Source organism: Phalacrocorax aristotelis, chromosome 1, assembly GCF_949628215.1.
Source record: "Phalacrocorax aristotelis chromosome 1, bGulAri2.1, whole genome shotgun sequence".
In the NCBI taxonomy this organism is placed as follows: Eukaryota; Metazoa; Chordata; class Aves; order Suliformes; family Phalacrocoracidae; genus Phalacrocorax; species Phalacrocorax aristotelis.
The window spans coordinates 113,955,127-113,979,955 of NC_134276.1; the positions used below are offsets into that span (position 1 = coordinate 113,955,127).

Here is a 24,829-nt window from a genome sequence, read left to right on the forward strand (position 1 = left end):
CCTCCTTTGATTTCTCTTGTTTATAATTTTTGCTGCCCTAAGCATCAATTTTTATAGTACAGTGCAAAAAAGATCTATAGAAACCTCTATTCTAATAAAAGCACAGGCACATGAAAATTTTACATCTGCAAGTATCTCTGTTTATTACTTACCAAGATCCTTTATTCTAGGTAGTACGTTGTATGTGAAGTTTTTATAAGAAGCTATTTTCCCTTCTGGGGAAGCAATCCCCACATGAGATTCATAGATTCTGAGGCTTTTTAATCTCTTGGGGGAAGGATGCTTATGCTATAAGGAAAAAAAAAAACAGTTGTCATTAGGATACAACAGCTTGGAAGTGTTGTCACAATCACATAATTTGCACAAGGTAAAAACCAATTTGTTTTGTTTTTCCTCTAAGAGCACAAGCATTTCAGAAGTAATTAAGCATTCTTCACTGTTATAGTAAATGGCTACTTCAAATTAACATTTTTCATGAGCAAGAGACTGGGCATCCATGATCCAACACTCCTCTTATACCCTTTTTAAATTACACTGAAGTGTACAAAATAGCAGCTATTGTACTATAAAGTTCTTCTGTACTACTATGAAGCTTGTTTGAAAATAAAAGACCACAACAGAAAGATAGGTTTTTAAGGATATCTGCTTTTCACAGGCATTTGAAGTTGCTCTGTCTTCTCCAAACTAAAATTTGTAAGTATTTAGTCCTAAAGAACAGTTTTACAGCACAGAATCTTTATTCCAATTACTTAGGATTAAAAAATAAAATTAAAAAATCCCAAGTCTGTAGGTATGTACATAGTACTTCTAGACGGGTAGAAAATATTTAAAGAATACAGACGTAATTGAAATTAATCACTTCCTCCTTACACTTGAAGAAGAGCTTACGTTTGATTGGGATTTTACTTTTTAAAGCAAAAGTCTTGTCTGAAGAAACTTAGGAAAACTACTACTTAAAAATCTATTTTTCCCAAAAAAAGTTTTTTTCTTTTCCTCCCTCTCCCAATTAAAAAAGTTACAAGTTTTAATATTCTATTTTTTAGCTTAATATTTAAGTGAAATTTTGAAAAGTTAGAACAAAACAGTAAGCACACACAGTGAACAGAATTTCAGTGTTATCAGTGAACAGAAATTAAAGGGACAAGTGTGAAAAACAAGAAGTTCTGGCTGAGGTTTGTCCCCTGTATTTTACTTCCTCTCCTATTCATAAAAGGTCTCAATTATTTTTTTTTTTCTGAAAGCACAGTAAAGCCTTGTTTGCACCCTAAATGTTCTCACCAGCTTTTCACTCTAGGTCATACAGATCACTGCATTCCCAATTACCTCCCCATTCTTACAGAGAATCTATGTGTCACACAGCATCATAGATACAGGGTAGGTCACTAAGTTCATACAACCTATACACCTAAATAAGAAAGTTACTGTAGATTATGTAATGCATTTTTTTCCAAGAGATCTTCCATGTGAGCTACCTTTTCCATGTCAAGCAGATGCTTCATAATTTGAGGTCGGTGCTAAAATTTAACTTAAAACAGAAGTTGCAGCACCTCTCATACAGAATACTGCACACCATTTTTCAGTGAAAACACCAAAAAGTGTAACAATATGAAATAACACCACTTGGCCTAAAGTTTCTGAATGCTCTCCTAGGATATTTTTATCATGCAAAGAGTTACCCCCCTTATAGAAGTAAGAGGGCTTAAAAATCAATAAAATTAATCAATAAAGTCATTAATTTACTGACACAAAGAAACTAGAACTTTGACTGGAGCATGAGCACCTTACTTTTGAAAGCTTTTTCCAACTCCATATAGCATTGACTTATTATTGGAGTACTGAACTTTGTATTTGCAGGTAACTAATCCTTAAATCCAATTCTGAAAATTTTCTGCTCTCCTCTGTATCAGGAAGAGCCACCTAGTCCTAGAATAGTTATTGAGTTTGCCTAGCATATAGGAAGCCAAGGCTAAAATACCACTTTAACAGGTAACTAATTTCCATATAGCCTATAGGAGACTGAAAAAGTAGCTCAAAACCATCCATCATTAAAGTCACTTGTTTCTGTCAAAGCCATGAATAAAACCCTTCACTTCTCAGGTAGCTACTTGACCTAGTTGCTACCCTCTTTTTGTTGACTTTTTTTTTTTTTCCATTTTTTTCCCTCCTTCCAAGCGGGTATACAAAGATGACATAATATATGGTTTTATACACCTTTTGAAAATAATATTTAAGCCTTACTATGTATGGCTGTGGTGGGTTCCAGTGTACCCAATCGTAATTCACTTTGTCTTCATCACGGACTACATATCTTGCCCAAGGTGAGATACGATAGAGGAGGTCACCATTTTGAGCACGAATCACCACCTATAAAATAACCACAACATATGCATACGGTCACATATAATTCATATAACACCTCCCATGTAAACCATAGAGGACAATGAAATAGCACATTACACAAATTTAATTCCAAGAACAGTCAAACATATAATGCAAGTCAAGACAAGGAAGAATGACCCTATTCACAGAGATGGTTTGCAAAGGGATAGCAAACTAGGCATGTCAGGCATAGGAGGGATGTTCACAAGCAGGAGCTAAAAGGTGAGCATATATACATAAGCTTCATATAAGTAATGGAAGAAAGAGCCTTTCCAAATGGATTACTGTTAGCAATGATGGGGGAATTAGGGAACCTATTTCCCTGCTACATTCTTATAAATTGAAATAGACATGCAGTATAATGCTATTGAGATGAGAACTGTGATTTGTTTACTTGGCAAGCAATTTAGCAAGACAATTTTAATATCTTAATTCCCTTTTCTCTTCTATGCTCTGTGAGTCCTGACTGATATCATATAGGCCAGAACTGCAAAAGAACACAAGAAGCACAGGATACATTTCAGGTCAAGAGGAGGGAAAAAAGAGTAAAATATAAATCGCTAGGTTTCTTCTGCTGCCTTTCAGTGTCTCTGGAGGTCTTCATCATTCAAATGTAAAGTATTATCATCCGTTTTACTTTCCATATGTCTTTCCTCTATTTTATAATGAGATGAAAAAGGACTATTCTTTTCAATTCCTTCAAAAAGCTCAGAAAACTTCCCTTCCTCAGAAAGAGTGACCAAACATAGCAAACCTAGAAGCTCTTTTGGAGTATTATTATTTTAGATAACAAAGGCAAAATTGAAATAATTACTAGGATAACGTACTGGGACATTGCAGAAGACATTGTATTTGAGGAGCTGGTGATCTTGAACAGACCCCCTCTATTCTATTGAGTCATTAATGTAATCTGTAACATATAAAATACCCTTGGGAAAAGATATGAGAATCAAGGGGTGGAAGGTAGTGTTGCTGACCAGGAGAGTGTTGCACATTTAGGTGCTAGGACCAACAGGTCATTGCTGTGTTGCACAAGGCCCTCAGCTGCCGGACAACCGTAGCCATCTCAGCATAATGGAGGGTGCTGCAGGCAGCTCTCCCTTAGTACCAGCAACTATGCCACCAGCAGGGCCTTGCATCTACAAGCACAGCAAGAAATTCTCATGAGAACATGCCTTAGGAGTAGAGTTGTTTTCTTGTAAGGAAATTATTTAGTAGGTTGAATGACCAAAAGGGAGAGCTTCTCTCCAAGGACAGGATCTGCTCCACACAGCATGCCATGAGAATATCTACCAGGCCATGGTCTGATGCCACACTAATGTGGGGTGGCCAGCATTTGAAGGCTACTTGCTCACTGTCAGTATTCCTCCTCTTATTCTAATTAAAGCAGTTATCCTATGAAACCAATTGCTGTCAGACCTCTCTTGAGATGCAGAAAGAACCCTGCTCCATTGCTCCCACAGCTCACCCCTTCCTCAGTGCAGCAGGAACAGCACCACGCTGGTTTTGGCTGCCACTAAGACAGTAACAGAAGGTTTGCAAATTTAGAACCCAGAAAAGTACAAGCAAACGAAGTCCCGAAATTCTTTATTCAGCTTCCCCCCACCGTAGAGAGCGCTTCAAATGAAAAGAGAGGGTCTGAGATTTTTTTTTCTCCTTTATTAAAGAAGTAACTTTTCTTTGCTCAATTCCTAACAAGTAGTGTGGAAGAACAGTTATCAAAACATTGCCTTTTCACCTGTGGCAAGTGTCTTCCATTATTTCAATAGATTATCTGTATCCTTAACCCAACCACAGGAGAAAGTAAGATGAAAATATGTACACAGTAAGTTAATAGAAGTTGGTAAAGCAAGGAAATATAATTGCTGTCTCTCTCTGTGTATGCTATTATAACTCTGACAACTCAAAACAGGTTTTGTAAGGAGTAATTGAGACTAACCACTTAATCAGAAAAAGCCAAGAATAAGTTATTAAAAACACAGTACAGTTGCATGGAAAATTTCTGTCAGCTGTGCTAGCAAAGCTGGCCAAAAGGGTATTTCTGCAAATTACATGAACACTGTGAAGATCCTCCTGGCTGATAGCATTGACAAGTTGAAAATTACTCTTAAAATAATAAAAATTATCTCCTCTTTCTGATATCACAATTCTGACGATGCTATTGCTTGTTTTATCAATTTGTCCCAATTTACCCATCCCAGAAATAAGATGATTACTGCATATAATAACCATACCTACTCATGTTAGCATTTCTTTTTGTCTAATATTCTAGCGTAATTTACACTGTTCAAGCTTATGAGGGGTAGGCACATTTTATTTTAAGAAATTAGGTAATTAATCTAACTTCAGAATATTATTTAATTAGACATAGTACTGATTTAATCCAAAGAGGATACTGGAGGGGTAAAAAGAAAAGTTTATTTATTATGAAATACTAAAACCAGTCATGCATACTCTTTAATTTAATCCATTAAGCAACGAAACACTTAAAAACAAAGATTAGAAACACATTTAAATGAGCAACCAGTTATTCCACTTTTTTTAACCCACACTTCCAGTTATGCTGCATGTGTTCATTAACCATATCTCTGCAACACGTCCTTCTGTAATCACGTAAAAATTTTCCTTGTTCCGTAGTCACTTGACTCAAATTGACTGCCTTTTCCTTCATTTCCAAGGCATCAGTGCACTTGAGTTACCAGTTTTTCAGAAGTCATTTTGTTCAAGTACTAGTTTTGCTTTTATTTAAAGCATCTGTCAGGTCAAGTTTATTGGTTAGACTTTTCGGGAACTGAGAGACTTTCATAGGAACTTGTACAAGTCCCTGCCAACTTTCACAGCCAGAATTCTAATAGCTACAAATAAAATCTTTGAGAAGCAGGAGGCATGCATGTATTTGTCATATTAGGATAGTAACATGTAGAGCCAAACAGGTGGTGATAATCTATCACTTTCTGCAAGGGTTGTGGTTACACACTTAACATTCTTAACAGACTTAGAAATCTGCTCTATTTTAAGGTTCACAAACTAAATTTTGTTTTAATTTTTATTTTAGAACTTAGCTTCTCATTTTGTTATGCAAAGATATAAGAAACCTCCCATATTCTAAAGAAAAGCATACATTTATCCAACAATAGAAGTCATACAATTTAACAATGCAAGTGTCAGAAATTCTCTAAAAAATGTGGGGGGAGCACTTATTTTAAACAAAGCATTCAGAAAAATTATTTGTTGCCTTCTTCACAGTGTAGGAACTAAGGAATATTTTCCAAATACATCCAGCCATGGTTGTATCTGGTTGAACCTCACCATAACAGTAGAAACCTCAATTTTGCTCATGTGTTGCTGTCATTTTTTAACATCATGAGCTGCGCACAAAGAAAGCATAGTCAAGAGGAACACAGCTAACCCAGAAAAGGAGTGGTTACAGCACTAAAGTTGGTAAAGTGAATCCTGTTCTCTCGTTTACAAGAGCATAACCAACATAGTTTCTTTAGTCATCTCTCTATCAAGTAATCCCTACCTAACAATTTCAATTCTCATTTCCTATGCTTGCTTAACCCTTTTCTTAATTTTATGTGAAACCCAGTCACTGAATCTTTCCTTTCCTTAATTACCAAGCTCTATACTCAATCAGCTTCTTCTGATATTGCAGAAAGTTGATCAATCAAGTTACAAGATATTTTCTAAAGTTTGAGACAGAGCTCCCACAACACCATGGTGAGCTGAGACATAAGCAAGAAAACTGCTAAAAGGTGAATGGTACCCCAAAACAAATAGTAATTTATCCCAATTCTGACAAAAACCTCTAATGGAAACAGTCCAGTGGCTTTCATTCCCATATTTGCTTTTTCCTTTCTTGAAACAACTAATTACAAATAAATGAATGTTGTAATAAAAGGAGTCATATAGAAGACACATGTAAAACTGAAAGACAGATAAACAACTCTTGCTCCACTCACCCCGAACTATTACTTCTGGTCCATTCTCTGCAGTGTTCAGACATAAAAAGTAGCTGCCATGTACACTACGCAACTGCTGCTACAGGTTATATATGCATAAAGAATACTGGATATAGTCACCCCACAGCCCTTTTGATGAAGTACCTATGAATCTATTTAGCAGATACAGTACTTTTGCTCCAAATTCGTGGTTTTGTTTACTCATTTCAAACTAATTCTTAGAAGTTATGGTGCATAACCTAAGCTAGCTACCACTTAGTTCATCAATATTTTATAAGTGAGTTTACATTTTCTAATTAACTCAACAATCATCTTTACAGAACATATATAAAATCATGATGTTCATTAAATAGGATTCTTCAAACCGGCCACGGGATTTACCTACTTCATTTTTAAGAAGTATGTCCCTGTTCTTTCCTTAAAGTGTATGAGGAGGCACATCATACCATTTGATATAAACATTAAGGCCCCCATTAAATGAAGCTTTAAAAATGCACACTGTTATAGCATGAAATGCATTTGTCAAGTAGACCAAGGAAATGGGCAAAAGTTTAGCCTCTAATCACAACCGACCAGTTTGCTTTATACTTATCTAAGCTTTAGTTAAAGAAAATACTAGGTAAAAATAGTCACTGGATTTCTGATTCTATCATCAGGTTTTTGCACTTTTGTTGGCTTCTAAGAACATATAACAGAGCACACATCTTGCTGGCTTTTAAGAACATAACAGAGAAAACAGGTAAGATTGGTAGAAAAACCATAGCTAAACTTAGTTGTTACATGTAACATACAATCAGACATGGTATGTAGGAGTTTTTCAGTAGGCAATTAATACACATATGTACCGAACAGCCCTTTGTCACGAATATGTTTTCATATTCCAGTTATGTGCCCTCATTATGGCTTACCGTTGGCTTTCTTCAGGTTTGTAATTTAAGTCACCTTTTAAATGCTTACCAGTGTGAGTTATGTAAAACTGTCAGGGAGAAAAAGGAATGCTACTCACTACAGATAACACTCCAACAAGAGGACAAGTGCAGAGGGAAAAAGGAAATCCAAGTTTCCTAGGCAAAATAATATATCCTCCTCAGTTTGTGCATTTACACTGTTAAGAAACTGTTAAAAAAAGCCAAAACTAAATTAAGAAGAAAACTATGTACCAAGAGTTACATTTACACTGCCCAATTTAGAAGGACAGAAAAGCAAAGACAAAACACAGATGAAGAGAACTTGCCACTATCTACATTAAACATCACTGTCTGAAACATAAGACTAGTATTTTACTATCAAACTGCATAATACATGGGCAACATTATTTTTTCTTGGTGGAGAGGAGGAAGTCTCTTGCAACAGCTAACTTGTTTAGAACTCTGTACTAAAAAGTCTTTTTCCCCTACTACTACAGTTTCCAAGCTGGCTTACCCATTGGCAATTTCTAAACACAAGATTCTGGGAAATTCAAAGGTAATCATGCAGAATTTGCCTACATTAATACTAGATATAGATCACCTGAATAGTTTTGGAGTTCCCCCCAATGGTAAATACATTCGGACAATATGTAAAAACTCAAAATCCTTGATGACCTCTGAATGTCACATGATTCTGCCTAAGTGGAATACTAGTATAAATACATGTACATAAATACTCTTACACAAATAAGCAAACATCATTCAGACAGAATGAAAACATCCTTCAAAATTTGACATTAAGTCATTTTACTCTAAAAATGAGCATGGCACAGATATACAATTCATATAAGCACAACTGTAAAACAACACAAAGTGAAGAGCTTAACCTAAGCTGCTCATCTTCTGTAAGTAATGGTTAAAAATTGTGTTTTGTCTGCATTTTCCATTATAGGGATTTTGGGGTATATTTTCTACATTTCTGTCTGAAACATTCAGCATACTTGGAGTTTAGCATCCGAAACAGCTGTAATTAGTGTGGTGAATTTCACAGATGAGTACACCCAAGGTAGTGAAAAGATGTCCTGGTAGCCTGAGGTTTAAGGCATCAATGCTGCTGAAGTAATTCATTTTGAAGTAAGAACTTCCAGATCTGAATAAGTTCACTAAAAAACAGAAACACATGGCTGTAATAAGAGCAAACATACAGTCAACAATGGCTGGCTTTGAAGGTACGTGGAAACTGGTGTGCAAAGGTGCATTCCAATTTTCAAACTGCTGGAAGACAATGCAGGACCTAAATCTCAGAAAATCATTCGTATCAAAGTGACAACATGTTCCATGTCTGTCCCACTAGAGTATAGGGAATTTCTGAAGTGGGGAGTAAGCTGTAAGATAAAACTAAGTACAGTGTTTACAGGTCTGTTTTGATGATGTTTAAAACTCTCAAAAGTAGTTTACTATAGTTAAAGAGAAATCATCACTCTCAGGGCAGTCTAGTGTCATACAGAAAGGCAACAACACACTGGAGCAATTCAGAAGCTGAAATAGCTTTCCTTTAATTTCACGATGTTTCCAGTGCAGGACAAGAGATTCAGGGGCCTCGATTTTCAGAAACATTGACAAATTTAAGATTCCTGGGTATGTCACTATTTTTCCTTTCCAAAATAGCATGGGTCTTCCATGCCACCTGCAGCACATCTGCCAACCTCTTCTGGATGTCTCAGGTCATTTAAAGGAAAACTCAGCACTTATATTCAGGCAACTTCCAGCCTACTGTGACTCAGTGAAATCTGTTGGATTTTTTATGAACGGAGGCCACATGTTTTTCCTTAAATAATCTAGAACAATAAAAAGTCCAAAAGTTTTGCAAGTCTAACAACTTTTAAAGTTTAGTCACAAATACAAATTCAGATAAAATGTAAACTATGTGTAAAATGGAGCTTAATGTGGTTGTGCCGTTTTTACGACAGATGGAACTGATCAGTAACAGGCCATAAAACACATTTAAGATTCATATTTTTATGATCATCCCTTTTCTTTTTGCATTTGCCTACCTTCATCTTCTCATCACATCAGCTTCATTTGACTACCTCATCTTCCAGCGTACACATACACAGATCTTCAGAACAGTGTGGGAGAATAATTCAAATGACAGTTACATACAAGACCAGACAATTTCTCTGCCCACCATCTATTCCTTTAGCTTTCAGTTCCTGCATCTAAAACAGACTTAATTCCATGTGTGAGCACTGTATTCAATTATGATGTATTCCCATAAGACATCTGCCTCTGTTTCCACTGATGATGATATAGGATGAAACATTAGAAAAAAGTAAGGAATTACCAAGACAGCATGGCTTTTTTTCAGATACATACTTTAATTTAAAAGTAGCATCTGCTGGACTTTGGTTTTTTTTTTCCAAAAAGAATTAAGACTGATATTTTTGCAGTTCAGGAAACTTGTTATATAGTGGTTTCTCATTTACACTTGAGTTAGGGAGAAGAAAACGAGGAGGCGATAACTAGATAACTGATTAATATATGCAAGCCAATAAACTGCTCTGAAACACTGTATTATTATTTCATTACTTCAATAGCTTGAAAGCACTTGGAATGATTGTTGGTATATGTGGCTTTTAACACAACAATGAAATTAAATTGGCCATCAACCCAACAATAGCTAACATGAGAAAGTGGACTAGCTTTAATATAAATAGGGAAATGTCAGTGAGTTATTTGTATATGGGCATTAAGATATTATTTCCATACTTATAGTATTTCATTAGCTTAATATTTATTAATTTCTGAGACAAGATTACCAGATGTAAAAGCCACAAGAATACAGGTGGAAACATTGCCTCATCTCAATAACATGCACCATTTGAAAGGAAGTTCAATCCAAAACCTAAACCCGCCACGCTTTTAGGTCTTACAGACTCTCTAGGAAGTTTGTTAGATGCTGCAATAACATAACAGGTTCTTCCACTACATGAAATTTATTACAAATTAAACATCAAGGTATTTCCTTCCCTCAGTTGTTCTAAAAGTACATGGAGAAGGAAAACTACTGTTGGTACCCTAAGATATTTTGTAATATAATATATTGTGTAGACAAAAAAAGTTTACATTTTTACTTTTGCAAAAATAGGGTAGCCAGGAGAAAGCGCTACAAGTTTACAAGAATACAAAAGAATCTGACCAATTAAAGTTAACCTCTCTAAAACTTTAGACTTTGGACATATTGCTTCTGTAATAAAACCTGGTCTTAGATTTTATTATGTAAATGCAGTTCAGTTTCAAAGACAGTTCCTACATTCAAGTCACTGTTACAATCCTGCTGTAAGATCATATTTCTTTTTTCTTAAATTGTTCACCCTTTTCTCAACACCCTCAGGTTGCTACAGAAGTACAGAAGTGAAGTTTTACTACCATCTGAAAATACCTTTCCCTTAGCTATGTATTTTTCTTCTGCAAATATCCAATCCCGAGTTTAGCACCCAGCATATAATACACAGTTCTGATGATCTTTCCCAAGTGGATGGTGTCAGTTGAACCCATTTACTAAAGTAAATAAAGTCACCACCCCTGCCTTCCCCACATGCACAGAGGAAACAGGGTAATTATTACTATTCTCTTTCTACACGTCATACTGGTTTGAGAGAGACGTACTAGAGTACAGAGGCAAAATTTTGCATGTTTGTATTTTAATACACAGAAGCACAGCAAAATGCTTTCCAGTAAGGTAATGCAACCTGCTGCAGAACCCAGTACTAGAATTCAGAGTTCCTTGCCTGGCACAGCTGGCTTTAAAGAAGATTTAGATAAAAATAAAAAAGTCTAACAAAAGTTTGGGATAGAACAGCACTCTTAAGAGCTTTAATCTGGAATTGTCTCATTCAACCTGATAGATTTTAGAGACCAGATAAAACATTTCCCTCTTTAATAGCCTGAGAAATAGAAGGCAAGTGATGAAGAAGCGAACACAGCTTCTTCACTAGTGCCTTACTCCTCTTGCTACTGTACAGCCCTGCCTAACAAAGCTCAAGAGAGGCAACAAGGAGGAAAAGGGATTAGAAGTTGTTCAACACTTCAGCTTCCCTTAGCTAGGAGTACATTCCCAAATGGACCCTCCACCCAAAGCAGTGGGGGAGTCAGCATGGACAACAGGACATCTTTCCAGAACTCACCTTCCACTGAAAAGCTTTACCATATGCTATCCCTACTGCTTCAAATAACCAAGGAATCAAGTGTATCCGTCCAGGTGCTCCCAGTCACTGAAGTTGAGTGTAAACCTTGAAAAGAGTTTCAGAAAGAATGGACAGCACGTTGCTTCTGCCAGACTGTTCTACTTCCTAAATTGCAAGTCTGTTACACTGGAAAGAAGTAATAGAACACTCATATTACCTCAAGTCTCCCTTTCTCCATCTTTTTTTTCTCATCAATTTAAAATTGCTGTCAAAACTCAGTCAGTCAAGACAAAGCTGTCTGTTTTTTCTTCCAATTTTCAGGCAAAGAAATCTGCTAAAGTGACAAGCATATAAAACAAATATTGAAGAAATACTCCTTAGCTATCAGACACATAGTAATACTCCTCACGTGGTTTATACGATTAACAAAGTTCTGCAGAGGAATCTGTGTGGTTCAGAAGCCATTGAGAGAGTGATCTATTTGCTGTGCAGATTATTTTTCTGTAAATATATCACCACATCAGCTACTAGAGTCTAAACTTACTAGTGATATTAGATATTTGTTCCCAGTTCCCCCTTCTTTCCCCTTCCCTTCTCCCCTGGTGAAAGAACATAAATGAAAATAATCGAGATATGAAAGAAGCAAACGCCTATCTTCAAAGCAGAGTCATCAAGTCATGCCTTGATTTTCCAAAAGAGGGAGATATAGCTCTGTTTGTGAGCTAAGCATTTCAACTGAAGAACCTAAAAGCATGTTAAACAAGTTTACTAGATCAGACTTAAAAGGAAACCTTTCGTTCTTTTTTACATTTCCCTGCTTCTCTTTGTATCTACTAACTTCTCTTAGTTTCCTAACGAAAGAATACAGAAAACACTATATTATCTGAATATTAAAAAAATTCATAAAGATGGAGACAGTAGCCTAGTATTATAAAGCTGTCTATGAAGATAGAGATAAAAATACCACGGGGAGGGGGGAAATCAAACTGTTAAAATCCAGGAAACCAGAGGAAAGTTGTTAAGAATGAAACCAATATCGCATGGAAACATTCCCAATAGATTTCATCAGGCACAAGTATAGAGATAATACTTCACTTACTCATCATGAACTATCCTAAAAAGTACGGAGATTTCTACAAGAACAAATAGGCTTTGTAACTCTTAGCTATGTGAAGGTGGCATTAAGGGTGTTGAGGGACAACCAGTTTATTTTTAAAAAAGGAAAACACCACATATCTATGCTGTAGGACAGCATTCAAACCTTTCTTTCAGTCTAGAATCCAGATTTTGAAAACCTTTTTCAAAACCAAATTAAGTAGTCAAAGGAAAACTGGAATCTCAAACACAGAGCAAGAAAAACCTTTTTCCCCCCACTATGACTTAACCAGAATCGAGATACTGTAACAGTGATGCAGCTCAGAGACGATAAAAAATTGTATGCATAAAATAAAAGCATTCATATATGTATTATGTAACTGAGAGGCCAGGGGTAGGAGAGCACAGTTTGAAAGCAACCATACTAATAAAGCACATTACACACAATAAGTGTAACTTATTAGAGTTGTTTCAATCCATGTCAAGTAGAAAAGAAGCTGCTGAAGTATGTAAAAGGTGCACCCAAGCATTAAGTACTACTTATCCTCAACTATAAAGTATTTGTATCAAGGACAACTGCTGCATAATGCACCTTGCGGTTGGGTGGTTGTCTCGTAGTAGGCTTACTTTTTGATGTTCCCATTCACAGCTGTTTCAAACTGACAGTGAAATGTCTTTTGGGGATGAGGCAGGTCATGCTCAACACGTCCACTTCCTGTCGCATACTCCCATGGTGTCTTATAACTGGGGTAGCCTACAGCCCCAAATGGTCCTTCCACTGTCCTTTCCCTCCTCTTGCTGTTGTCTCCCTGCCCAACAACTCAGAAGTCCCTAACACCTTAGGTCACACTCTCTTTAGTGGATAACAAAAACGTGTAGATAATCATGATGCGTTCCCTCTGTTCTGAGGTCATCTATCATGGATGGGCTCACCTGACCCTCTCCACACATTGTTAGGTGCATTAACTTAACTGCTTTCTGATATTTTAAAGTAGCACATCTTGAATACTTTATCGTAATGCCTCAGAGAAGTCCTTCTCAAACAGCTCCAGTGCTGGCTGTGTTGCCAGTACAGATTCCATCTGACAAGACTTGGGCATCCAAGGTGTGGACTAAGTCCATTAGATTACCAATTTATCTTCCACTTTCTTCTTGACCTATAATCTTCTCTTAAATTTATACATAACTCTAGATGGTTCCTAATTTTCAGCTACATCAAGTCACACTGAAGAGTGTTAGAAGCTTTACCTAGTTAGTGGCCCTGTCTCCAAAACAACATTCCCCTAAAAACTACAGCCATGTTTATATACATAGTTAATATGGACTCTCAGGCTTCAAGTTCCATTTCAAGACCCCTTAAAATCTTTCTCACGTTTCCTCAAAAAAAAAACCCAACCAACCAAATCACCACCAAAAAAACAACCCCAAAAAAACAACCCATATTTTGCTATAACACAGACCTAATATCAATTGAAACAATTAGTCTTCTGAATGGACAAACTGAAAGGAAAGTATTTTTAAACAGCAAAACCTCTTATGAAAGAATTGTGTAATCTTCAAGTCACAGGAGAACTAGTTCTGCCAAAATAACTAAACAAGAGTATTATGAAGTGCTGATCTCAGTCTGCAAAAAAGGCTCCAAAGAGCAGTCTGCTGCATTACAATGCTTCATCGCTACTAGAACTTCTCCTGTGAGTTCATGAGTAGTTGCCATTGTTTACCAAATCCAAAACAGGGACAGCTAAGAGACCATTTACCTCCCAATGAGATAACAACTCTTCCTGCTAGTAAACCTACTCTGTAACCCAGAGAAGTCTATAATAACTTGCTGAAGGGTCATGGCTCACAATCAGGCAATGAAACATGACGGGTATTGCCACAGATTTAACTAATACTTTACGTGCCATTCAGTACCACTGATGTCTAGAAATACATATGCTAGATGACTTAAGTCCTGTTCCCTTAAGTTCAAAATGCCAGGAATGCCATGTCTGCTCCTTCTTGCACGTCAGTTATATAGCATGATGCTGTGTAACACTTGTTTCATTCACTGTTCAGCTTTGCAGGTCTGGTAATTTTCATTTTTTTCCATCCTACACATTACTTAATACATGAAATTTCAGTGACATGGAACTTCACAGACTATGGGCAAGGATACTCCCTGCCCCACCCCAGCTGAGGCAAAAGCAAGACACCTTAGAAGTGTTTACATTTGTACGTGTAAGAAAACAGTGAACACTTCTTCCGGAAGCTTCCCACTGAAATTAAGTCTCATACCTGTGCTAGGGATACCTAGGGCTCCCTTTATAAAAGCTGTCTGACTGCACATAACCTATTTACATTTTATGTTACAGAAAACCCACTACATCTTTAACACTTCTATACCTAGCATCCTAACCACCAGACTGTTATCCCATTATTAAAATGGTTTCCTGGACTTTCACATTCTCATTAAAACCACTTTCACATTTTGACTGCAGACTACTCGAAGCCAGTCTGATATTATGCTGCTGGACCTCCTGATCAGTCAGGTCAGCTGCAACACCATCTTCATCAGTGACAGTAATTACACTTACTGAATTTTGCCAACAGTGGTTCCCTGACACTGATTAACCCACCTGCTCACCATATTCGATTCCTTTTCAAGGTTTACCAGTTAAACACAGAGCATGCAGATCTACTACAAAGTACAGGATACAGTGGTAAAAACTGTAAGGATGAAGTTCTAGATAATATTCTTTACAACTAACTTTCCTCTCCCCAGCACCTCATGGGTTCAAACGTACTTTCTGGTATTTCTAACCACGACTAATCTGTTAGTGTTCTGACTCAAAGTAGTTCCTCCTTTGCACCCTTTAATATTAAAGAGAGTTATGTTTTTGGACTGGAAAACTACTCAAAACCAGTAGTAGTGACTTTAATATTTCGTACAAACTGATAAAAAAAAAGTTGTGACTGTTCTTCACATCAACCCCAGTTTTGTATTTAACTTGGCACCTATAACTCCTGTTCAGCAATCACTGAAACCACTCAAACATGAGTCTGAAATATCAATAGAAGAATATTGTGTTAACAAGTGCACAAGGTATCAAGCCTAATCACCTTGTTACAATACAAGGCACTCAAAAAAACTATGAAGTTTACCATTTGAAGATATATGTGTGCGTGCGCGTGTGTGTGAAGGAGGAAAGGATATAGATTTAGCAAATGATGGAATGCATTTTCTGAGGAGACTTTCAAGGGAAAGCTTACGTTATTTGGTCCCTGAGCCATATATGATCAGTTCTGTCAGCATACCCAGAGAAATCAGATCTACTGTCATTACTAGAAAGTTGAACAATTACAATTTTAGTATACCTTCTCCAGCTCATGGAAGACAGCTTTGTGGTTCCAGTATACAGATCTCCTCCTATTCAATGTTCCAGGGCAGCAGGCAGCTCAATCCTAATTGACAGTATTTTAGAAGTACTGACCTTACCATCTTTTCTTATTTAGCTGTGTGAAAATATTTTAGAACTTGACCAGTAGCCATTCATTTGGAAATTATTTTCATCTAGGTTTGAATTCTTATTGGCTTCTATTTTCCAATTATTCTACATTTGATGTGTTGCTCTTATAAAGAACATTGAAGAAGTTCCCCACTGCAAATACTAAGATCTCCGTTTTACCAATGGTGTCCCCACCCCTAAACTCCACTGACACTATTTCAAAATTAAGGTCTTACAGACTACAGCAAAAACTTAATTTACAGGTATTTTTAAGCAGTTGTAAAACACATTTATAAATAAACAGTAAAAGAACAAAGCAGAACACTGATTAAACTCCTGCATGTATATGACAACACATGACAAGACTTGCTAAGGAAGCCTAGCCATGTTAATTTTTCTAAAAGCTTCCCATATACTGTGAAAAGGTAATTAAGAATACTCTGGCAATGAAGGAAGAATTCAGTCATTTTCAACCATGAAAAGATACACACACTTGCCCCTCAACTGCCATCACTGTTAGAATGACAAACTTGTTTAACAAACTTTGGTTGTCAGACCGTATTTCAAACTACCCCCTTTAGGATAAAGAAACAGAGGTAAAGAGGCTTAATTGATTAAAGCACAAGCTTTGGTTTTGTTGGTTTCTTTTGGTTTTTTTGTTTTTTAAATCTGTGCTCAACTGATATCTGTTAGAAGTTAAAACAAAAAGCCACCAAAACACACTAACAAACACCACCCAACCATATTTGTTCACTTAACTCACTAAGCTCCCCACTGATCCATGGAGAAAGAAAAAAGTGCGCTTTTCTGACAGGTAACCTTATTTTGTAGATGGATGTCATAATCCACAAGGGAGTCACTCAACTATTTTAAGCATCCATCCCTTCACAGATGAATGTATCAGAAGATCTATAGCAGTTTTTTAATTACTCACCTTCTTCAATGTTTGTATTTACTTATCAGAAGACTGCCTGAAGAGCTACAGTAGGCAGTCTACTACTATTGAAAACAGGCAAATGTTTGACCTCTGCTCCTCATTTATTTTCCTACAAAAATATTTTGTGACCTGATCTAAATTAGTGTCACCAGCTACACTCCATCCATTTCCCATTCTGGCTTAGAAATTACCTATTTAAAAGGAATGACCTTGTCACCATTTCAGAACTTGGCATTTGCCTGTGTAGAGCGAAAGATGAAAATAGTGTCGACAGAAGCTAGAGATAAGGACCTTCTGGAGGAGACTTTTTTCCCCTACCAGATTAATCAAATCACTGCATAAATGTCTGAAGTGGACTATTTTAACTTAAATATTTAAGAACATTATTAGTAAAAGAAACTTTAAAGCCTGTGATTCCCTTTGCTTCTTTAGTAAAGCAAAAGAGGGAATACCTTCATTACTAAAAAGTAATAGTTTTTGTTGCCTACTCTAGTGCACACAGACAACAGTGCCTGTGTATTTAAACATCAGTTCTGCAATCCACATAGTAATTTCCATCTGCAGTTAATCCGGTACTCTCAGCTACTACATGAAGAACGAACGGCAAAACTATGGTCTACTACACAAAACCTCGTCTTCCCAAAAATACACATATTTATGCATGATCATAATTAACAGAACCATGTAGTAAGAAGATTTCTTATTAAGTAAGAAATCTTACATAAGAGGAGCAGCAGTTTTCTGAACCTGTTAGTGGAATAAGAGGATAAAAAGATCGGCCATAGCATGAGGGTAACATACATGCCTACCATGTGGAATATTCCAACCTGACTTCAGCTTTTGTGACACAAAATGTTTTACAACTACCTTAACTGGAGACTTTTTTCCATGTTAGTTATCTCATCGAAACACATTGAACGTACACGTTGTGAGGTGTTAGATTTGGTTGTGTAGCTAGACACTGTGGAGCAAAATACAGTCATGGAAGATTATTAGCAAAGTTACAGATGAGGCTGGAAGCAGCTCTATCTGGATGAAGCCATCAATTATGATTACGTACACTTGTGAATCAAGTTCCTAAACCTGTGGGGGGTTTTAGAGACAGGAATACACACATTCAAAAGCAAGTCCATCTCACAGGCAGACAGAACAGTCCAGCTTCATGAGCCTGTTTGGCAATCACATATTTTGAGTGTCAGTGACAACTGTACACATTGCTGTTTAGAGCTGATCATGTAAAAGCACAATTAGAAGTGGCAGGTTAAAAAAAAAAACTTTAAAATGGAAACCAAACCCAAATTCTGCTCTGCCAGCAGGAGTCTCATGGCTTTTCAGAAGACTCAGAGCAACTACAGAACTACAGCAAAGCACCTTACTAGTACATCAGTACCAAGAGTAATCAGTAGTCAAAAATTCTGCATACTACTCAAATTACGCACAATGCAGTCTTTGCTTTACAGTGAACGGAAAGAAAGTACTGTAAAGACCTGTACTTCAAAAGCAGGAGACCAGTGATTATATATAGACAGACAAGAAACTAATCTTAAGTTTGTCCAAACCTGTTTAAGATTATATGCTTTTTGACATTATGTTATTACCAACCCTCCTCATCATTCGCATCTCTTATCTCTACAGTGAGCACAGAATATTCTACAGCAGGTGAGCTCAATATATTTGTAAAGACAACTTAAAAGGTAAATTTAGCAACAATCAAAAGACGAACCTCCTTACACCTCAAAACCATAGAAAATAAGTAACCATTCTGCAATCTCATACATTACTGCATAATCACTATATTTCTAAGTTGCAGACAACTGTTTTCTTTCCTGCTTTGTAAAACAACATCAGCTTTCTCATCCCTGAATGATTATTCCTAAGTTTCAATTTATCCATATTTATACTGGGATAATTTCATAGGCCATAACAAAAAGCACAGAGATAAGCACGCACATTGAGTAAGCATTTCCAGATCATTTTTATGCATATCTTTGTTTCAACAGATTCCTTGTTTAACTAAGCTTATTTTCAGCAGAAAAAATGAGAATTTTTTGAAATGTGTTAGTCTTGTTGATGGGAACCCTGAAAATACAGTCGTGTTACAAAAATGCTCCCAGTTGCTTGACTTTCCTAGTCTACCGATGATTTTGGTGTATTTTTTTGCTTAACTACTCACTACTGTCCCCCGTTAGCATCCAACATATCTGGAACTCAAGCTCCAACTGCAACAACTTGAATTCTCAGAAGTTCATATCCGACTGAAATCAGAATTCACCTAGAAATAATCAACTCTACTGATAGCTGTCATTACATATATATCTGCACTAAGTGTAACAACTATGACATTTGACAGCTCAAAGAAACTTTCCATTAATTTCTGGAAGAAAGGATTTTATGCTCGTGGATAGTCATGAAATACAGTTTATAAAATAACTAGGTTTTCCCTGCATATCTATTTAGTTTAAAGTTACTTAACCTAAGACTAATGTTCAATACGCTTAATTCCTAAATGATAGGCAGAAGTTTTAAAAGACCACACGTACCACTAAAGGAACACAAAAAGATCACCTGAAAAGCCATGGTTAAAAGGAGCACAAAAATTACAGAGGTATTGAGATTTGAATAGGGTCTTAATCTCAAGTAGTCACATCAAATACAATAAGACCATCTATAAATTATTTCATATTTTTCAAATAATCAACATGTAAATACTGTTTTCATCTTGTAACATGACATAATACATGATATCCACATTTCAGCCTCATATGCCTCCTCTTAAGCATCACAAAGAGTTAGATGTTAATGTTACACTCATTGAGGTCGCATTGCAAAAGTAGATAAACTAATTCTGCTTCTTAGAACAATTAAAAGATGAAGTTATTTAAAAGAAAACAAGAAGGAGAATTGAGTAAGAAGGGTTACAAGAATTGGAGAGTCTAGAGCAGACAGTCTAGAACCAACACCTTTAGCTTTGATCCGTGGGGCACAGGAGGATAACCATCTTGACCAGGTGGAATGAACATCTCCCACTTCCCATACTCCATCTTCCTATATGGATGAGAAAATGGATTCCAGCCATCTGTAATTTAAGAAATAAAGCTAAGCATATTTATCCTAAGATGTGTCCAATTATAATTCAAAGGTATAACAGCATGTTCCATCTTTTTCAGAATAAACTTCAGTGACAGCAGACACACATACTTTTAGATCTGATACTACCATACATATTCAAAAGAGATTCAATAAAATGTATAATATTTTCACTAGGAAACTATACTTCAACTCTAATTTGACAATGATTAAATTACTTTTACTTTACCTTCTTTGATCAAAGTAAAAACAACCTCTTCCTCCTCCTCCCCAAAAACACTACTGATTTTAATACCACAAAATCATGGTAACATGAAAATTAATGGCTGAAAAGTAATGCTTAATGTAAAACAAAACCCACAAACCTCGCATCCTAAACAAGCCAGTAGACGTCTTTGCTCCAACACTATGGGAAAAAATAATTAGCAGACGTTGATATGAAGAGGGGAAGTGAGTTTGGACAAAATGTAACCAAAACCAACCTCCATAAATTGAATGCTCAAACTAGGTTTGGACACACTGCTCATTGCCTCTATTCTGAAAAGTTGATGTCCTATTAATAATACTCATTAAGTTTATACAATCAGAAAAATAAAGGGGAAACTGCAGACAAACTTGGTAGCAGTGGCTAGGAAACCACACAATACCAAACAATGACGACACAGCTGGAAAATTTGGCCTGAAATGCCACAGTTTTAAGTTAGTCTTGAAGAAGATTCCTTTTCATACACAAAAAAAAATTTACTAAGCCAAGCTTAGATTCCATAATTCAAGATTCTTTGTCCCCTTTGGATTCACTGAGTGCTAGAGACATGCAAGGTCGGCTATTATGACAGGCCCAACTGAACAGACATCTGCCAAGATAATCTTGTGTGTTTGTATGCATGTTCAAGGTTAATTCATATGAATGAGACTGAATATAAAGCTTCTGAATGGACAGACTTAGGCAATGTAATAATTTCTAGGCTAGAAGGAAGTGGCTATCTCATAGTGCAAGGCTATAGAGATTCCTAAGCTAAACCAGTCAGCACAGAAAAATTGAATTGCAAGATATTAAAGTAACACACACTAATCTTCCTTCATGTTAAGCTTTTTGCATACCATGTCCTGTAGTTAAAAAAGAAAAAAGTGGCTTACACCTCAATGAAAGAATAAGCAGCCTTCAGTGACCTATTTACAGGAGGTGCAGTGCATGATCTTAGGCAGGCATTCTATAACAACTAACAAATTGTCCACACCCTAAACTGTAGTTCCACGACTAGTTTAAGCTAGTATAAAAACAATATTGCTACTAAACATGATAGTCAGGGTTAAAGGCAATTCAACAAAAAACTGGACATGCCACTGGAGCAGGAACATCACTTTTGGCACCATGGAAAACAACAGCAAGGGAGGTAGAGAATGTGGAAGTTATCAGTATATGTATTTTCCAACAAACATCAGTAGTCAAAAATATTATCTGCTTTGCGACAAAAAGATAACCTTCTCTAACAATATATGGATGTCTTGAGTTTCAGAGAAAGACTATGGTACTTTCAAAGTAACTTGCTAGTTGCTCTTACAGCTGTTTAAACCTGAAAATTGCCAATCTTTAAAGAACAAAACTGAAAGGCATTGATCAAACCAGGCTAGACAGTGACAAAATAACTCTGTATGACAAATATTCTAGTACCTATTCATTTTATAGTATAGAGCAACATCAAAACCAATGAAAATATTATAATAAAATGTTCCCCATGCTCAAAACCAGAAATACAATTAACTCAGTTCTCCATTTAAATGATAGTTTTTAAGGTATTTAGACAGTACAGACAGAAAATGTATTAGTAGAAGAAAAGTTTTTACTAAACTATTGCTTGATTAATAGCAAAAGAGGTTGTATATTAGTAATATTTAGATGGGTCTTCCTCCTTGGTTTTACTCTGAAGTTTCAATCAAAAATAATGAAACAAACACTACTAACATCTACTAAGGCTACTAAGACAAAAAAAAACCACACACAAAACAAAAACCAATACCTTAGCAATAAAGCACTCCTCCTTAAAAGAATTTCAAAACTGCAAACGCTATATATTTATTACAGTATATAAACACTATATATTTATTTTATTTCAGGGAATAGTAAAAAGATGCAAAACACATCACTAGGGTTTTAGGGCTTGGAAAAAAAAATGAAGTCATATAACATGGTACCTGCTCTAAGTTATAAGTCTGTCAGTGTTCATCACTAAGAGAAGTGTGGGACAGCAGTCATCTAAGGGCCCCTGAATGCTCCCAAAGCACTGAAGATACTTGAAGGGCAAAAAGGGAGTTGGAGGTAGAAAGTAGGGCAATATTATGCATAAACTAGAAAAATTACATGCTCACTTAGAACATATTTGCATAATCCAGTGGCACTGATTCAGTCCTTAAAGCAAAATGAATGACAACTGAGGGGTACACAGCCAGGTAAGACCCTGGACGCCTAGTGGAAGAACTGAAGGTATCTGGAAGACCTTTGCCTATGTCTGGTCAATTACAGCACATTTTGTCCAAAACAGGACTTTCACCTGGAATACAGCATCAGAAACAGTACCTAAAGTTCAAATACCAACATATGGCATCTGCTTAGAAAGAGCACCTCCAAACAACACTACACCTTTTAAGAGAAAACCAAAAACAATTTGCCTGAAGTTGAGCTCATTACATACACCAAGAACTGAATTCTTACATTATCCCCCCAAAAATTCCTGTGACCTCTGTTACAACCACCTCTTCCCTCCTTTAGAGGGAGAATGGTTTCATCTCTCCACCCATTTAAGCATCTCTGCTCTCCACAGGCAACTTTTAACAGTTCTGCCCAAGTTGCTTACACTTTCCCCTCCACCTGCTAGTAATACTGGATACTCCTGTTAATCCTTCCTCTTCTCAGCCACAGTCCTTCATTGCTGTGTGTCCATGATTCATGACTTAAGAATAAATGCAAGACAATGCCCATCTATCCCAGATGGTCCTACTTAAAACCATTTTTTACTACGTATCCCAGGAGAACTCCTCATTTAGGAAGTTTATAATGGAAAATGTTGCTTTGTATTACGGCAAGAGGCATTAAAAGTTAAAACACCTGGACAAGTGAAGGCTTCCTTCAAACAAGTGGCTCAGGCTTTTCAGTTTTACTGCTTAGTTTTCAGCAAAACAAAGCTAAAAATGCCTTGGGGGGGAGGGGGGGCAGGGCAGGGAAAAAACCCAACCAACCAGAAACTGGATAGCAGACTATTCAGAAGTTGAAAATATAAAGATAAGAAGAAATATCTTAGTTTGAGAACAGAGACTTCAAAGACTCTGCCAATAGTTGCAAACAGAAAAAAGCTTCATAAGATTTCCAGCAGAAGTTCAAATAATCAGCTTGAATATGGTTCAGGAAAAAAGGATACCATCACGGAAAACCCATAAGCCATACAAAGACAAGAGCTTCTATACAAAAGTTCAGGCTCCAGACACATCTTAAACCAACACAGAAGACATCTTGAACAGCTGGGTAATTTTAGTTTCTCTCTGTGACTAGATCTTCCAAAACTTACCAGTTATTTTAACATTACATCCTACCTCAGCAACATGAGGCACAAGGGAACTTCTTGCTCAGAACTGTACCCTTGGCATGCCAAAGAATCATAAACTGAGCTTTAATACAGAACAAATTCAATGCTATAATGGCTTGGACTCTAACATTTGTCATTAAAAATCAATTTAAATGCAATACTTCCAGCTACAACATAAATTAAGTGGCTTCTTGTTTTATCTCCTGGTTTTATTTTCACATTGACAAGCATATAGCCATACAGCTCTGAGGCTCATGGCTTAACTTGGAGTTTCATATCAGAAATTAACACTCCTCTCGTTTCACACAGGAAAAAGGAGTACTTCTTGCATATTGACCAAATCATTCTCTTGTTCTAATGTAATATTAGTGCAATGTTGTAACTATTTTTTCAAAAGTGAAAAAAACTTAAACTGAGGTTGAATTCTCAAGCGCAATAAACTCATCCCTTAAGGCCGTTTTATTTCTTATCAACTGAAAGATGCTCAAAGAGAATAGAGTCCAGCAACCATACATACATCTTCCTTGAGAAAGAGAGATCAGAAAAGGGAAGGGCATCAAAATCCCCCTATCCCACAAGATACCTTTATACCATTTGCTTGGAATATGAAATCAGAACATAAATGCAGAGATTCTCCAAGGACACTTATACTTAGGTCTTCCTCCTTTTCTACATTGCCTGATTTCTAACAGCTGAATAGCAGGTTCATTAACATAATCTGCTTAAAAAGTGATTAAACAGCTCAAACACTGACATAAAAACAAATGTCACTACTTCTCAGATAGAATGTCTCCCTGGATATTAATAGCAGCTTATACATCAGTCTATTGCCTTCAGTTGTCTCCAGCCTAAAAGTCTAGCACTATTTAACTTCACTCATGAAATCTAGGTATTTTTTCTGCATAAAGGTTTGAAGGAAGTAGTAAGAAGTTCAGTATCACATCACAGTAGTATCTAGACTCCATTTAGGTAAAAGTTTGAGTCAAGTCTGGGGGGAAAAAAAACCCAAACAACATATTCTAAGATATGAGAAGTTTCTTATCAGCTGTCAGATAACCAAATTATGAGGGCTAGTGGCTTAAGTTCCCCTTTCTTCACTCTGAAGGAAGCCTGTCAGAGTTTAAATAAACAAACAAACCTCCTCCCAAAACCAACCAGTCCACCCTCCCGCCCCAGCAGAAGCCTTCCCCTCTAGCACAAGGAACAGG

The 24,829-nt window shown here is 36.5% G+C and overlaps 1 protein-coding gene across 3 annotated transcripts in view; it reads right to left on the bottom strand.

The window, feature by feature from the left end:
* The window catches only part of GBE1 (1,4-alpha-glucan branching enzyme 1), a 176,263-nt gene that overhangs the window by 104,620 nt on the left and 46,814 nt on the right, over positions 1 to 24,829 (bottom strand). For 2 of the 3 annotated variants that reach the window (XM_075102255.1, XM_075102234.1), the window contains exons 3-5: positions 19,917 to 20,032; positions 2,239 to 2,364; positions 153 to 288 (exon numbers count right to left, since the gene is read on the bottom strand). In XM_075102255.1, the coding sequence (XP_074958356.1) occupies positions 153 to 288; positions 2,239 to 2,364; positions 19,917 to 20,032 (378 nt within the window). The remainder of the gene's footprint in view (positions 1 to 152; positions 289 to 2,238; positions 2,365 to 19,916; positions 20,033 to 24,829) is intronic. The other variant, XM_075102244.1, reaches the window with a different exon arrangement.